The sequence below is a fragment of the Clarias gariepinus genome, chromosome 24 (genome assembly GCF_024256425.1).
Source record: "Clarias gariepinus isolate MV-2021 ecotype Netherlands chromosome 24, CGAR_prim_01v2, whole genome shotgun sequence".
Taxonomy (NCBI): Eukaryota; Metazoa; Chordata; class Actinopteri; order Siluriformes; family Clariidae; genus Clarias; species Clarias gariepinus.
In genome coordinates this window covers 15,554,934-15,571,934 of record NC_071123.1, presented here as the reverse complement: position 1 = coordinate 15,571,934, position 17,001 = coordinate 15,554,934, and the positions used below count along the sequence as shown (strand labels likewise).

General features: G+C 37.9%; 2 protein-coding genes across 2 annotated transcripts; both read left to right on the top strand.

The window, feature by feature from the left end:
- Positions 1-3,236: 3,236 nt before the first annotated feature.
- polr2j (RNA polymerase II subunit J) lies at positions 3,237-6,408 on the top strand. Its single transcript, XM_053485659.1, has 4 exons — positions 3,237-3,347; positions 4,557-4,646; positions 4,743-4,917; positions 6,038-6,408. The coding sequence occupies exons 1-4, from the start codon at positions 3,295-3,297 to the stop codon at positions 6,071-6,073; spliced, it is 354 nt and encodes a 117-aa protein (XP_053341634.1). The 5' UTR covers positions 3,237-3,294; the 3' UTR covers positions 6,074-6,408.
- A 7,478-nt stretch (positions 6,409-13,886) lies between these two features.
- Positions 13,887-16,613, top strand: alkbh4 (alkB homolog 4, lysine demthylase). Its single transcript, XM_053485786.1, has 3 exons — positions 13,887-14,027; positions 14,327-14,518; positions 15,850-16,613. The coding sequence occupies exons 1-3, from the start codon at positions 13,920-13,922 to the stop codon at positions 16,366-16,368; spliced, it is 819 nt and encodes a 272-aa protein (XP_053341761.1). The 5' UTR covers positions 13,887-13,919; the 3' UTR covers positions 16,369-16,613.
- Positions 16,614-17,001: the final 388 nt, after the last annotated feature.

Below are 17,001 nucleotides of genomic sequence, written 5' to 3'. Positions count from 1 at the left end.
TGTATTTTCCTTTTCTCAGTTCTCTTTTTGAATGTCTTTATTGGGAAATTTGCTTTCATCATATTAATTTTGGGTGTTCTAAGCTGCATGGGGATGACCTGTTCTGTACTCACACAACAAAAAGCCTGACAAACCATCATTTATTTTGCAACCAGAAGCGGAATGTTCTTTTTTAAAAATGGCATGATCAATATTACACACACACACACACACACACACACACACAGTTTACAAAGGTCCACATTTGACTAGTGTAGCTTCTTCCACCAAAGACCTTGTCCATTTTGATTTGCTCTCATAACCACTATGGCTAAGACAACTTTGGTCTCCAGAAGATGGTCTTCCATACAGTAGCTCTGACTGAGGTTAATCTTGGATGTGGATTAACCTCAATAGATGGTCTAAGACAATATTCTTTATGTAGTAACATGGCAGATTCTCCAACATAATATACAGCTTTAAATACATATTATTTAACATAGAAAAATAGATCATTGATGACTACACTTAATTCGCTCTGCTTCCACTTTGCACCATATCGGCTTTCTGTCGTGTGTTATTTGTCTCTTTTTACAGGACATATAAAGTAACTCTTTATCACTGTTATGATCTTAATTTGTGTTACTTAGGTGTTTTTTCTATTTTGTTCTTTTACATTGTAATTTTTGTACTTAGTGTTGTTTCTAAAAGAATGAGAGTAACGTATTTTAAATCCCTACATGCATGTTCTGTACACGTAGCAGAATCGACAATAAAGCAGACTTCGCTTCGACAGTGAAACATTTTTCCGAACAGATGTTTATTTTAGACTTATGGAAGGAGTCATCAAGATCAACATTTGTAACAATCAGCATGTTTTCTACAAGGGGAAGTCTTTAAGTTAAAGAACTTTGTGCTTTCCAGGTTCTCTGTAAGAATGTCTTTTTCGTCTAATTATCTCCACGTGGGGAAAAATGCCAGATAGACGAATTACAATTTGTTGCTGTTTATTGAAAAAATTAACATGTCTCATGGCTGTTTCACAACATTAAACATAATCATAAACTTTTTTTAAAGTGTGGCCATTACACCTTCCAGTAGTTTGAGAATAAGCTTTTTTCTATAACAGCATCTACAATCAATCCCTTTTATTGGTTATTCATATAGGAGGGGGTACAGTAGATCTACCTCATAGAGGATCCCTTAGTCCCCTGCAAAACCATAACAGTAGTGACATGTAAGTGGTTGTTGTTTGTCTTTGGTCCACTGTGGTGACCTCTCGATCCACACACAACTTGACACAATTTTTAAATACAAATGTGACCTTAAAATAAAAGACTATGAATAGAAAATAAATATAAAAAATAAAATAGAAGGTAAATTTTACTAAGAAAGAATAAAATTAAACTATAGAATAAAAATAAAAATAAAATAACTGTACAATAAAAAATACAGAATATAGGAAATATATGAAGAAATATAGAACAATAAGAAAACAGCTGGACAAAGTAGATATAGATTTATGGCAATTATGTGTAGAATGATGTTAGATATAAATGGTAAATGTTAAATGGTAAAATGTTTACACCGGATGCCCTTCCTGACGCAACCCTCCCATTTTTTCTGGGCTTGGGACCAGCACTGCATCCAGTGGCTGGGGTTTGGGCATTGAACCCAGGCCTTTCGCAGGGCAGACAAGAAACCAAAAGACATGTGAGTGGCATCTGTACATAATTAACTGTAAGTTCTGTGGAACTCAGCGGAAATGGTAGCCAAAAAAATCCCGACCAGCTCACACATTCCAGAGGTGCAGTTGTGCTGATATTAATTATCATCTGAAGAAATGTTTACATTTAGGCATTTCCTCTCATCCAGAGCAACCTACATGATCTCATTATACATCTGAACAGATGAGGGTTAAGGGCCTTGCTCAAGGGCCCAACAGTGGGAACTTGGTGGTTGTAGGGTTTGAACCTGGGATCTTTCGAACTGTAGTCCAAAACCCTAATGAGGTATTATCTTCATACTGTAAATGGGCTAAAACTACATAAAGGTCACTAGCATCAACACCTCTGCTAGCTGTAGTGACTACAAAAATCACTGCAGGAATGTCACAACTCAGCTTTATTATACACTTAATGCTGGTTCCAAAGTTAACAGAGGTTCGTCTAAATTGGTAAATTGGTGTTCAAATATGAATCCGGGTAAAAGTCTCGGTACTGTGCACAAGTCGTCACAAAAATCCAGGGTTTACAAATCTCTCTAATGCAGTGTCTAACTGTCCAAACTAAAATATGAAATATGGTCAATTCGCGACACCTAGTGGCTCGATGTGGCTTTGCTATTATATAGCGTAATCTCCGAGATGCGCAAGTTAATATAGTGACCTCTTGTGGTGGCTAATGGAATTCTTTTTTTTTTCTTCTTTTTTTTTTACTTTATTTAACAATTGCACAATTTACAAGATTATTAATCTCCATTATAAAAATAATAAATTGCACATTTCAAGTTTATTAACATAAACAAAACAAACATAAATAAGACTCACATCACATTTTGCCAGGGGAAGTACTAGTTTACAAAAATATATCAAAGTGTTTACAAACATTCACAGTTTTTTTTTGCCTTTTGATTAGGAGAATGCTTAATCGAGTTGACATATTGCTTGACCTCATTGTTAAACGCAATAAAATATGTTTTTAAATGCGTAAACTTACATTTATGAATGTGATATTTTGCCAACAGAATAATGAGATTAATAATAAAAGTTTCATTAGGCATAGTCCTAGTTCTACTGAAGTCATAAATGCCAAAAAGAACATCCTTCCAAATTAACTTAAAATCTTTCTCTATTTTTTTAGCAATAAAATTACAAATGTCAGACCAGAAACTTTGGACAAAGGGGCAGTGCCAAAACAGACTGTTTCAATATTCACAGAACAAAAAGTGCACATTATATTAATATCTTTTTTAATTTTTTTAACAATATGATCATAAGACGGGTAAAATTTATGAATTATTTTAAATGCGGAATTCACTTTCATGTATATAATTCATGTATATTACGCTGCTTACGTACTTTACGCATGCCCCAACTGTGCCAAGCCGCCCAAACTGAAATATGAAATACGGTCAATTGGCGACACCTAGTGGTTCGATGTGACTTTGCCATTATATGGCTAATGGAATTCACTCTCATGTATATTACGCTACTTACGTACGTAGCTTGCGCATGTACGTAAGAGCAGCATGTTTCGTACTAGCGCTTAGTGCAAACACACACACTCACACACACATTTAATAAACTCAGAGAAGATGAACGCGCCGCCGGCATTCGAGTCGTTTTTATTGTTTGAGGGGGAGAAAAAGTAAGTCTGGAATGTATTCTTTTGATCAATTTTTAGATTTCATTCCAATGAATTGCATTATTTCTTTGTTACTTTGTTTGTGATGAAAGAAGGTTTGCTGGTTAGCTAGCTAGCTAAGCTAATTGAGCTTGTCAGAGAGTGACGTTAAGTTTATTCAATTGAGCTGGATTAAGTAGCGGGAAAAACAAAGGTATCGATATATTTTTACAGTTTCATTTCAAGTGTTAAAATTAGCTTTTAAAGAAATATTAAATATTTGGCTTCACACTGCTAGTTAGCTGTGTTTGCTGAGTGTTTACAAAATATGTGTTAATTCATTGTAACAGCAGCTATAAAGTTAGTCCGAGCTGCACGGGTTATACATCAATCAGCCATAACATTATGACCACCTGTGTAATATTGAGTAAGTTCTCCTTTTGCAGCCATAACAGTGATGCACTGTGTGTTCTAAAACCTTTCTAACATAACCAGCGTTTATCTTTTTTTCTCAGTTTGATGTACACCAGCTATTGTATTGGATCGAACTACACAGGCCAGGCTTCACTCCCTTAATTCTGTCAATTAATACAGGGCTAGTAGTATCTACAGCTTCTGTAGTATATACAGATACACACCCAGGTATCGTATCAGTACTCGGTATCGGCAGATACCCTGAGCTCAATTATCGGTATCAGTATCGGGAGGGGAAAAAATGGTATCGGAACATCTCTATTTAAAAAAAAATGAACTTGCTGCATAATATGTTCTGCTTACTTCCAGTCGCCTTTGTAACAAGATATTGAAACAGTAGCTACTGTGACAAGGACCGAATTGTGATGGCTTCAAAACTGCAGCTCTTGTAAGATGTTCTCGGGCTGCAGTGGTCAGGACATGCAAAAAGTAATGCAAAGAATGAAAACTGGCAACAGGGTCATGAACTTGCAAAAGGGTCGTGGGTGGCCAAGGTTTTGTTGCACATGTGGAGTGAAGCCTGGCCCATGTAGTCTAATCTATTAGCCCAAGTATTGGAGAAACATTATTTGTGTGCTTTGTTCTAATATTCCATTATTTCCATGGTAACAGTTTATTCACAAATACTTGTATTATATTGCCCTTGTATTTATTAAATATTTGTAAGTTAATGTTTCAGTAACATGAACATTTGTTTGTGGTTTCTGTAAATGTAATAGTTCTTGTATGTAGTAACCACTGATGTGATTATTATTGCAGAATTACAATAACAAAGGACACCAAAGTGCCAAATGCCTGTTTATTCACACTGAATAAAGAAGACCACACGCTGGGAAACATCATCAGATCGTAAGGAATCTCATCAGACCAATTCTTCATCGTAGTCATGCTTACAGTTCTTAAATTTCCTTTCTTTAAAACCCCCTTGTCCTTTTTTTATGACAGACAGCTGCTGAAGGACCCTCAGGTGCTGTTTGCTGGATACAAGGTTCCTCATCCACTGGAGCACAAAATTGTGATCCGGGTCCAGACAACGCCAGACTACAGTCCTCAAGAAGCCTTTACAAATGCAATCACTGATCTGATTAGCGAGCTGTCCCTGCTGGAGGAGAGGTTCAGGGTGAGTGTTGGTACAGCTGAAAATGGCTTGTTTTGTTAGTACTCACTATGGTTTAGATTATGACAATACAATAATTTTTTCAGTCAAAAGTTCAGACACACCTTATCTATTATAATTATATACACCTTACTTATCTTATTTATTGCTTTTTTTCCTTATTCTAGTTTATTGTTTTAAACATTGTATATAAATACAGAAGACAGTGAAATTATAACAGAACAAGTATAGAATAATGTAGTATAAATGTGTGTGTAAACGATATGGCATGTTGCTGCAAAATGCTGTGGTAACCATGCTGGTAAAGGGTGCCCTCAATTTTACATACTGTAAGTTACCAACTGTGTTACCAGCAAAGTACCCTTACACCATCACACCTCGTCCTCAATGCTTCACAGTGGGAATTTCAGATTCAGGAACCACCTTGTTCTCCTTGTGTTTCTTGGCCCAAGTCTTGTTTTTCTTCTTTTTGCCACAGTTTGACCATGAAGGCATGACTCAGGCTTCTCTGAACAGTGGATATTGAAAAATGCCTGTCACTTGAATTCTGTGAAGCATTTATGTGGGCTCTAATCTGAGGTTGATCATTCTAATAACCTTATCATATGCAGGAGAAATAGCTCTTGGTCATTCTTTCCTGGGACGGCCCTTATGAGGGCCAGTTTCATCATAACGTTTGATCATTTTCCTTCATACATTCAAAGTACTTAAGATTTTTTAGATTGACCAACCTTAATTTATTAGAGTAAGGATGGACTTAACAGAGTTGTTACTTGCCATAATGTGGATTTGTATAGTAGATCTAGTAGCACTAATGGGGCTTATTGACTCTGTACTTCCACTTTCTTTGCACAAGACAACTAATGGTCTAAAGCACAAGAAGCCAAGAAATGTGAAAAAATAAACTGTTGACAAGGCACACCTGTGAATTAAATACTGTTCCAGGTGACTATGTTGTGAATCTAATGAGAAAATGCCATGAGTTTAACATGTCATCAAAGCTCAATGTAGGCCAGTCTAAAAACATTGTACGGATTGCAATGTAATTAAAAGGTAAATGTAAGTATTGAAATGTAATTGAAGAGCTTTTTTAGGACAATAATACATTTTTCTACTCCTTTAGGTTTCCATTAAAGACAAGCAGGAAGGAATTGAATAAAGGATACAGCTGTGTCTGACTACGGATGTCCATGGGTGACTACTCCAGCCTCATAGCTGGAGATTATAGTGTTCACTATGGTGTGTCTCTTTCAGCGCTGGTCTTCCCATGGTGAAGTTAACAATTTTCCCCACAAAAACTGTTGAAGCTGTCTGTGAGCTCGTGTTCAGTTTGAATATTATTGTGTTGACACAATTTAAACCCTTTGTATTGTAATGCTTTAGTGATTTCTTCTTTTTTTTTTTTCTTTTTGCCAAATGTGTCTGGTCTTTGCATACTCTTTTGCAACTAAATCAATTATGTTATCTTGAATAAATGTAAATTTGATACCTGGATTGTTCAGTCACTGTTTGTATAATGGGGATGTATAAGGCAGTGGATCTCAAACATTTTCTGTAATTTCCCACTTAAGGGGGTGGGCGAATTTTCGAGCCCCACTTGTAAACAAAATGATAACGAAATCGGCCAAGTTTACTATTTATTGTAATATCAATTTCTAAACCAATAAGATCAAATAACACCAAGTTAAAAACAGATTAAAATACACATGCAATTGTTATAACAGGCTTACTTTGTTACTTATCTAGAGCTTTCTTTTAAAGAAGTGGCTTATTAACTAGGCTGGGGTGTGTTGTCTGTAAGTGTCTTCCTACTTTGTTTGGTCTCGGTTTAAGACACACAACACACATGGGTCTCTCCTCTGCCCCACCATTCCCACCATGAATCCAAGCGCAACATAGGCTTCATCATGTTTTCCTTTCGGCTGGCTTTTTGGTTGATTAGGCTGATGGTGCTAAATCGCCTGCTTTTTTGTGGTCCATGTAACAAATGTATCCATTGACATTATTATGCTCACTACATACAGTACGCTACTGACCCGGTTTGTGATCGCGGTAAAGTTAGTTTGATATTCGCATATTCGCATTTCCGAATTCAATAGCTGTGTAAATAAACCCGCAAATAAGATACCCACATATATTCCTCTCTACATTGTCTTTAAGCTACATCCGCCTTAAATTATGTTTATGTTTGTTTGAAAACACCATTATTCTTTATATCACAACGAATGTTTTAGGGATCATCGCAAAATGCCGCACACCAACAAAAAGCGTAGAACAATATTTTTTTACTCAATATTTTTATTGATTTTAAACAGGGATATAACAGGGTAAACATGTAAAGTTTCAATATACTGTAGATTCTATGACCCCCTTATAAACCCTGTAGCACTCACCCCTCCCTGACTCCAAGCCAGCTTTACATGTATAAGAAAGGCTAGACGCCAGGCATCTAAAAAACAGGAGAAAAATGAATATATATATATATATATACATATGGAGCTGGAAGTTTTTTAGTTCTGCATACAAAAAAAAGGGAAAAGAAAAACAAACAGACAAACAATTAAATAAGAATGGAATCAAAATATAAATGTATATAAAAAAAAGAGAAGGAAGGGCCCCCACACCTGCTGAGCCACTGGGCGTAAGTGGGTGACGTGGCATCCTTCCACTTGAATAAAAGAGAACGCCTAGCCAGGAGTGTCGCAAAAGATAACAGACGCTGTTTAGCAGGAGTTAGATGCTGGAGTTAGATCTTCCTCTCCAGTGACATCAAAGAGAGCGATCAGAGGGTCTGGTTCAAGGTTGCATTTCAATATGTACAACAAGGTTTTAAAAACATCCCTCCAGAATTTTTCCAAATTCGGGCATGTCCAGTACATATGAATGAGAGACGCCTCTCCACTTTTACATTTATCACAGCAAGGATCAATGTCTGGGTGAAAACAGGAAAGTTTAAGTTTAGAGAAATGAGCCCTGTGTACAACCTTAAACTGTAATAAAGAGTGGCGGGCACATAAGGAAGTTGAGTTGACCAGTTTAAGAATTGAATTCCAAGTATCATCTGACAATGACAAATTTAAATCTTTCTCCCAAGCAGTTTTAATTTTACACAAAGGGGCGTAACTCAAACCCATCAATTCACCATAAATAATATAAATATTAGGCCTTTACGCAACGGGGACAAACAGAGGAGATTATCTAGAATATTTACATCAGGAGCTTCAGGGAAATTTGGTATTGAAGAGCTAATGAAGTGTCTTACTTGCAGGTATCTGAAAAAATTAGAATTGGGTAGTTTAAACCTTTTAGAAAGCTGTTCAAATTATGCAAACCTATGGTCAACAAACAGATCTTTGCAAAGCTTGATGCCCTTATTGTACCATTCCTGAAACACTGAATCATGTCAAGAAGGTTGGAAGAGATGGTTAGAGACAATAGGACTGGACAGAGAGAAGCCCAGAAGACCGCAGTGCTTTCTGAACTGAGCCCATACTCTCAGTGTATGCCTAACAACTGAATTATTGATAGATTTAATTGAGGGGATCGAGAGTGCAGATCCAAGGAGTGCAGAGACAGAGAGATTTTTTACGGACTTTATCTCCATTTCCACCCAGGCAGGCCGATTAGGTTGGTTGTGGAAATATGACCAAAAGATGACAGATCGAATGTTTGCTGCCCAGTAGTAAAAACGAAAATTAGGCAGAGCCATGCCACCGTCTCTTTTAGATCTTTGAAGTAGGGACTTATTCAATCGTGGATGTTTACCTTTCCAAAGGTAAGAGGATATAATTGAATCTAAAGCACCAAAGTAAGATTTGGGAATAAAAACAGGTATAGACTGGAAAACATATAAAAATTTAGGAAGAACACTCATTTTAATGGCATTAATGTGTCCCACCAGGGACATGGACAGTGGTGACCATTTTCCCAAGTCCTTTTTTGTTTGGCTCAACAACCTAATGAAATTTTCTTTAAAAAGGTGTTTTTGTTTCCTTGTGATTGTAATATATACCGAGATAGGTAAACTGATTTTTCACTATGTTTAAAGGAAAATTGTGCATACCAGTTGTTACTGCTGTATTATTTAGCAGAAAGAGTTCACTTTTGTGCAAATTCAGCTTATATCCTGAAAAATAGCTAAATTCACTGAGCAATGACAGCACTGGTGGCAGGGAGGAGATTGGATTTGATATAAAAAGTAGAAGGTCATCTGCATAAAGAGAAACTTTATGTTCTTCTCCCTGCCTCCAAATCCCAGATATATCCCTCCAACTGCGAAATGCAATTGCTAGTGGCTCAATGGCAAGGTTAAAGAGCAATGGGCTAAGAGGACACCCCTGATGAGTTCCCCGCTGAAGGCTGAATGGTTTGGACCGCTGAGCATTTGTCAGAACTGACGCAGTAGGGCTTGAATATAATAATTTAACCCAAGTGATAAAACTTGGACCAAAATTGAATTTTCCTAAAGCCCTAAATAAGTACTCCCATTCCACACGATCAAAAGCCTTTTCAGCATCCAAAGAAAGAACACACTCAGGGATCCTCTCTGATGGTGTGTACAGGATATCCATAAGGCGTCTAATGTTAAAATAAGAAAAACGATTTTTGACAAAACCGGTCTGGTCCTTAGATATAATTGAGGGTAGAACATTCTCTAATCTACAAGCCAAGACTTTAGCAAGGATTTTAACATCCACATTGAGAAAAGAGATTGGTCTATATGAAGAGCACTCTGTTGGGTCTTTATCTCTCTTTGCTATAAGGGTGATGCGAGCCTCATCAAATGACGCGGGCAGCTTACCTTGCTTAAAAGATTCAGATAGAACCGAAGCTAGTTGTGGTGCAAGGTATGAGGAGAATAATTTAAAAAACTCTGCAGGGAACCGGTCAGGACCCGGGGACTTACCAGATTGCAATGATGAAATAGCTGAAATGATTTCCTCCTGTGATATGGGCCCTTCTAATTTTAATTCAGAATCAGGGGACAGTGTTGGGATATCTAGTTGAGTCAGGAAATTCTCAACTGAACTATGGTCCTTTGGGAACTCAGAAGTATATAATCGAGAATAAAAATTCTTGAATGCATCATTAATTTTAGAATGGTCGGTAGTAATGGTACCATCCTCCATCAGAATTTTTGTAATGTGTTGTTGTGCTCTAAATCCTCTTAACTGACTAGCTAAAAGTTTCCCAGATTTGTCACCATGAATGTAAAATTGGCTCCTACTCTTTAATAATTGACGTTCGATAACATGTGTTGAGATACCTTTGCAATTCTACGCGTTTTTTATACAGATCGGGGTTTTTAAATAGAGCATACTGCTGATCAATTTCTTTAATTTGGTTGATTAGATCTTTTCGCTCTTTATATGCCTCCCTTTTCATATTTGCAGTGTATGAAATTATCTGTCCCCTGAGGTAGGCTTTCAGAGCATCCCAAACAGTTAAACATGACACTTCAGGTGTTTCATTTGTGTGTAAGAAAAAAAACTATCTGGTCTTCCATAAATTTTACAAAAACATCCTCTATCAGTAACGATGAATTAAAACGCCAATTTTTATTAATCTGAGGTAGATCAGGGATCTTTAGAGACATAAGAACCGGAGCATGATCCGATATCACAATGCTCTGATAAGCACAAGAATTAACCGTTGGGATCAATTGATTATCTATGAAGAAATAATAAATACTGGAGAAAGTATGATAAACATTCGAGAAAAATGAGTATTCTATCTTTTTTGGATTAAGGAAGCGCCATATGTCAGAAATACCAAAGCTGCAAAGATAGGACCGGACTAGCGTGGCGGATTTACTCAGAGGTATAGGATTGGGAGATGACCTGTCAGGTGATGGATCTAAATAGCAGTTGAAGTCTCCCCCTAATATGAGAGAGTATGAGCTCAGATCTGGTAGAGCAGAGAAGAAATGTTCAAAGAAGGAAACATCATCGTAATTAGGGGCATATAAATTAGCCAACACTACATTAGTACTAAATAACTTCCCTGAAACAATGATATAATAGAATTATCGGAACTGCGAATGTGAGTTTCTTGTAAAAATGCGATTGTAGTGTTAAGTTGTTTAAGGTGTGAGAGCACCTTCCTTCTCTTGACCGGATGGTTTAAACCCTTAACATTCCAGCTCACAAAGTTTAAAGAACTATTTATTCTCCCTGAGAGGAGATGCAGATAGATAAACATAAATAACACTGAGATGCCTAGCGTCAGCCTTAAAACAAAAGTGTACAACACAGAGCAGCCTATCAAAGATACACCGTGTATACTGAACTAACATAATACTGGCTTTGGAGAACCCCCACCCCTGCCCCACACACCCCACTGCCCCCAAACAAACAAAGATAGCTGCTAGCAAACAAAGCAGCAAGCTCTTCCATCCTTCCATTCTCCACCTAACCACTCTTCCTGCCGCTAACCACACCATCTTCTGCTCTCTGACTAGAAATAGAGAAAATAATAATAGAAAAATAACAACAACTACACGTGTTTTACACAATACTCATACCAGAAAAAAACGTAAACATGGCTAGATTTAAAGTTAAAAAATGGTACTTTCCTGAGAATTGTAGTATTAAAAAATAAAACTATAGTGCACTACGTTATTTTCAGCAGACTGTCTATGTATTTTTGCGCCTCTTCTACCGAGCGAAGCCACTTCTTCTGTCCGGTAGAGAGAGTTATCCGGAGCCGTGCTGGATACAGGAGAGAAGGCCGGAGTCCACGGTTGTATAACTCAGTCATAACGTCTCTATACTCGGCTCGCTGGCTTAAAACTTCGGGAGCGTAGTCTTCCACGATACGAACCTGCTGACCGCGGTATTCCAGCCTCCCGAACCAGAAGGTCTTTAACCTGGTGTACACGGAGAATGACGGGCCGAGGTCTCTGACCTGAAGCGGGTTTGGATGCAGGTATGGCGGGGATGGAAGCGTTTCACTCCCAAACACCTCGCACCTCGGTAGAGAGTCCACTCTCAGTACCCTCCGGAAGACCCAGGACACGCAGGTTCTGTCTCCTGCTCCGGCCTTCCAGGTCCACGACTTTGGCCGTTAACTTAGTGTTACTTTCCCGAAGTCCGGAGCAGATGTTCTCCAACTCGCTCACACGCTGGCTCAGGTCATCTGCAGCGAGTTCTTGTGAAGGTAAGCGCTGCCCATGGTACTCTACTTGGGCCTGAATTTGGTCCAGTTTACTTTCTAGTAAACTAAACGATGATTTAAATTCAGCCGCTAACGCTTCATGGTGTTTATCTAACAGCGCAGAGATAGTCTCGACTGTTAGAGCGGTCGCAGTGTCGTCTTTTTTCCCGCTTTTAACACTCCTGGTAGCCATTATAAATGAAAAGTAGATAGCCGTGGGGTAGAGTATAAAGTTATTGTAAACTAAGGATTTAATTCAGCATTTAAAGACGAGTAAGGGAGTAAAGAAATTAAAAATTGTCGGAGCACCTAACTCACACGTCTACTCCATGTGGCTGCTAACCGGAAGTCCGTAGAACAATATTGATCTTCCCTTCTGTTCATCGCCTGAAGGATCAAAAAGCAACTTTGTTGCCACACTGGAAACTAGAAATGCCAGATGATAAAATAGAAAATTTTAACAAAAATACAGAAACATCAGCATACACATTGGAATAAATGAAATTACATATATAATACCGAATGTTTCCTTATATATTGTTCCTCTGCAATTAACATGCCAACGTTAAACCGTTATTGTTGCATTTTGGTTCCACTTTCTTTCTGATGGTATTTTAATTTACTTGTATTACTAATCCATTTCTTTGCGGTGATTGTTTAGTTTCGAGTGTCCGATCCTTATTGTCAATAAAGAAAAGCATGAATTAGAATAGGTACTTTCCTATTATTTCCCACTAATTCCCTCCCGTTCATTGCGCCCCACCTGTCATGTCTGTATTCCCCACTAGTGGGGCGCGCCCCACACTTTCTTTATACCTTACACCACGGCTAGAAGGAAAAAGTGTGTGTATTAGGATCTGCAGAACACAACCAAAAAGTTAAAGGAGTGAGCAGTTTTTGGTTTCATGCAAAAGAAAGCTGGATGTTGGATATTAAAGTAGTGAGACACTCAGACATTTGTTCACACTTATTAACAAAGAAGCATGTTTGACAAACTTCATCTTTTTAATATTAAACAGGAAAGATTGTCATGTTTGCATGTTCTGTCCGTGCTTGGTGGGTTGCCTCCTGGTGCTCTGGTTTCCCCCCCACAGTCCAAAGACAAGCAGATTAGGCTAATTTGTGTTCCCAAATTATGGGGCGTGTCCGGTGATAGATTGGCACCCCTTCCAGGGTGAACACCACCAAGTCTCCTGGGATATCCCTGCAACTCTGTATACAGAATAAAGAAGAATAGAAAATGGGTAAAAGATTGTGTTACAGGAGCAGGTGGCTTGGTCAAACTTTCTATGAAAGTCAGGGGTAGTTCATTGGTTAAGGCATTGGACTAAGTCTCAGGTTCAAGCCCCAGTGCCACCGATAGGCTCTTGATCAAGCCCCTTAACCCTCAACTGATCAGAATTATAATAATATTAAATAAAAAGTAAGTTGCTCTGGATAACCAAATGCCAAATTAAATATAATTGTAAATTTGGTCAACAAAAATTTCAAATTCGTCAAATTACTAGGAAATTGGACAGGATTAGTCAAAGTCTCTATGAGAATGACTAAATATTTTTTTGTGGCAATGATTGGAGTTTGTAGTAACAGTTAAAGTTTTCAAGATTGGTCAAACATTCTATAAAAATGGTTGGGAGTGATATACAGAACTAGAGGATATTCCCAGGGCTGCATATTGAATTTCTGATTTATACACAGTATTTCGCTGTGGCGACCCCTCGTGGGAGCAGCCCAAACATAGACCCACAACCCACGAGATTTGCACACATTTCTAGTTGGAAACCCGGAACTCTTTTAGTTGTTGATGTTGCGGAGGGACACATTAACCAGTTGCACAGGAACAAAACTTGATGGCTGCCAAGCAGCAGACGGCTATCTGTGGGTGTAAAGGCATTCGAACGTGCCTGATATGTGAAGCAAATAATGACAGGAGACATCTGCTAGACAAGAAAGACTCGGTAAGTTAGATAGCGGTGTAGTAAAATAGTTTGAGTGTGACTTTATATTTAAAGGGCATGTGTTTAAGCGCTGCATTAGCCCATGTTGGTAGGTACTCATATACGTTAACGCGTCCGCCATATTGGGAAGGAATTGATGGTACTGTATTGCATTTCAACTGTTATGTGGTGGTGTGTTGTCTGTTATTTATATTAAATAAATGGTCGCTTACTCACTTTTATAGTCAATAGCTAAATGTCTAGTCTGTCTGTATTTTTGTTGGGTTTTTAACATTATGTATTTACATTCTTTATTCCAGGTGCAATATGATTTCATCTATGATCAAAAGTCAGAATTAGCAGTGCCAGTTAGTGGTAATACTTATAAGGCCTTTTCATTTCCTGGTCTGTTCCTGTGGGAAGATTTCGTCTCTGAGGATGAAGAAAAAGAGCTGGTTGCGAAAATGGATCAAGATGTTTGGAGAGAGTCTCAGTCTGGTCGGCGCAAACAGGTATTTCTTCCAAAAGGGAGACTGTGTACTCCATGTACACTGCCAGGCCAAAATAAAAATAAAAACATTTAAAGTCAAAAATTCTTTTAAAGATTTCATTCAGTCACCTTTAGCTTTGATTACAGTATACAATATGGCAGACAGTTTATGTGTAAAAATGATTCCTCATGCGCCGAGAACCACTCTTTACCATTCCAGTCCTGGAATATACCACATGCAATGAGGGAAGAAAAACATGATAGATATAGTGATAACCTGGTTAGTCAGTACATTCGGGTTGTCGGCTGACTTCATTTTATTGCAGCATAACATTGCTGAGCCTAGAACTGACCAACGGAAGCAACCCCAGATCATAACACTTTTTCCAGAGGCTTTTACAGTGGACACTATGCATGATGGGTGCATCGCTGCATGCACCTCCGTTCTTACCGTGACACGCCCATCGCTCTTGAGTAGGGTCGGTCTGAACACATCAAACCTCATGATCTTTTCCATTCTTTTTCAAAGTCCAATCTTGGTGCTCCCTTGCAAAATAGAGCATTTTTCTGATTAGTTTTACTAACAAGTTGCTTTCTCACAACTATTTAGTCCCACTCCTGTGCGTATGAAAATTCTCTTACTTTAGCTATTAAACAGAGCTATGGTTTTAAGTGTTGATTTATTCATTTATATATATATATATATATATATATATTTTTTTTTTTTTTTTTTTTTTTACAGTGGAAAATGTGTTCATTCATGATTTCTTTTTTTCTCACTCCTCAAAGTTGACGGTTCAGCACTTTGATGTATTGGAGGGTTCAGAACCCAGTTTCTGTAATTTTGAATCTCCTAAGGTGTTTTTCTTTGTTTGTGGCAGTATATTTTATATATTTTAGATATACTGTATAGACAAGATTATGAAATTATATTTTTGAGGAGTCTGAGAAATCCTGTCACATCATCGAATTTTCTGTGAAGTTTTATATAAAAGCTTTCCTGGAATGAAATGTTCCTCTTTTTTGCGCATATAGTCATAAATAACATTGTAGCATTTTTTTTTTATTGGCTGCCTTTAGAAGTGAGAATTTTAAGAACTTTATCCAGTAATATTAAGCGAATAAACAATCTCCTTCACATTTTATGTTATGTTTGGCTTTTTTCTTTTAGAAAGAAAAAGCATGGCTCTTCTGAAACTAGAACTGTCTGGTTTATTTCACAAAGCCTGATTAGTCATCAGTTACAGGCAAAGTGATGATAATCTGATGATAGCATAGGTTTTTATAAATATTATTAATGAAAATCCTTCTGCCATGTGAAATAGTTGTACTTAAACAAGTTGTTTCTTTTAGGACTTTGGACCGAAGGTAAACTTCAAAAAACAGCGTGTTCGCCTTGGAGGTTTCAGTGGCCTTCCTGCAATCAGCCAGAAGCTAGTGGACAGAATGCGCAAAGAGCCTCTGCTGGCTGATTTTCACCCGGTAGAGCAGTGCAACCTGGAGTACAGCCCCGAACGCGGCTCTGCCATCGACCCTCACCTGGACGACAGCTGGCTGTGGGGGGAACGCCTGGTTATTCTTAATCTGCTTTCTGACACTGTGATCACCATGAGCTTAGACCAGGGCTGGGGGGACATGGACCAAGGTGAGGTCAGAGTGGCTGTAAATCTGCCTCAGAGGTCTTTATTCGTAATGTATGGCGAGGCACGCCACCGGTGGAAACATGCCATTTACAGGGAGCACATACACAGCAGGAGGGTGTGCAGTAACTTCAGAGAGCTGAACGCTGAGTTCCTGCATGGTGGAGAGCAGGAGAAGTTGGGATCAGAGTTGCTGGGTATAGCGTCAAGCTTTAACGGCGTTCCTGTGTAAAAATGTTTTTATCATGGACAGTGGTGCAGTGTTCATTAATGTATTGACTTTTATTCTGTATATCTGAATGTTAGATTTTAAACATGATGCACTTAAAATGCTAAATATTAAGAAAAGTGGTCTACCATGTTTATGGTGCAAAATTGCTTTTACTTTCATTTAAATGGAATAAATACTTTAAGATGTATTTCTCAATAAAAATGATGCATTAAATCGATAAGACGCTGGAAAAGGATAATATTAGATGCAATTTATTGAAGAATTTGTCTGCTGAATGGAAAAAAGTATTTTGTTGCAAAAAAGAGCATATGAATGGATAGGGAACTTCAAGGAAGGTGAATCATTACTGGTGACAAGACGCGGATTCATCACAACGAATCTAAGAGTAAACAGCAGAGTATGAAATGGAAACATCCTTATCGCTAACCAAGAAAACGTTCAAAAGTCAACCATCAGCTGAAAAATTTATTCTTTCAGTTTTCTGGGATTCTCAATGGCCAGTATCGGAAAATACTGGGTAGCCAGGGGTAGCTCAGTGGTTAAGGCATTGGACTATATGGAAGTAAATTTTATTTGATTTTCTTTGGTTTTACTTCCTTTTAAGGAATAAATGGTAGCCCATAGGAAAGTACT

Coding starts and splice junctions, on each gene's coding strand:
- polr2j (XM_053485659.1), top strand. CDS start 3,295: ATGAACGCGCCGCCGGCATTCGAGTCGTTTTTATTGTTTGAGGGGGAG. Junction 4,647..4,742: donor CTGGGAAACATCATCAGATC/GTAAGGAATCTC, acceptor TTTTTATGACAG/ACAGCTGCTGAAGGACCCTC. Junction 4,918..6,037: donor TGCTGGAGGAGAGGTTCAGG/GTGAGTGTTGGT, acceptor CTACTCCTTTAG/GTTTCCATTAAAGACAAGCA.
- alkbh4 (XM_053485786.1), top strand. CDS start 13,920: ATGGCTGCCAAGCAGCAGACGGCTATCTGTGGGTGTAAAGGCATTCGA. Junction 14,028..14,326: donor TGCTAGACAAGAAAGACTCG/GTAAGTTAGATA, acceptor TCTTTATTCCAG/GTGCAATATGATTTCATCTA. Junction 14,519..15,849: donor AGTCTGGTCGGCGCAAACAG/GTATTTCTTCCA, acceptor TGTTTCTTTTAG/GACTTTGGACCGAAGGTAAA.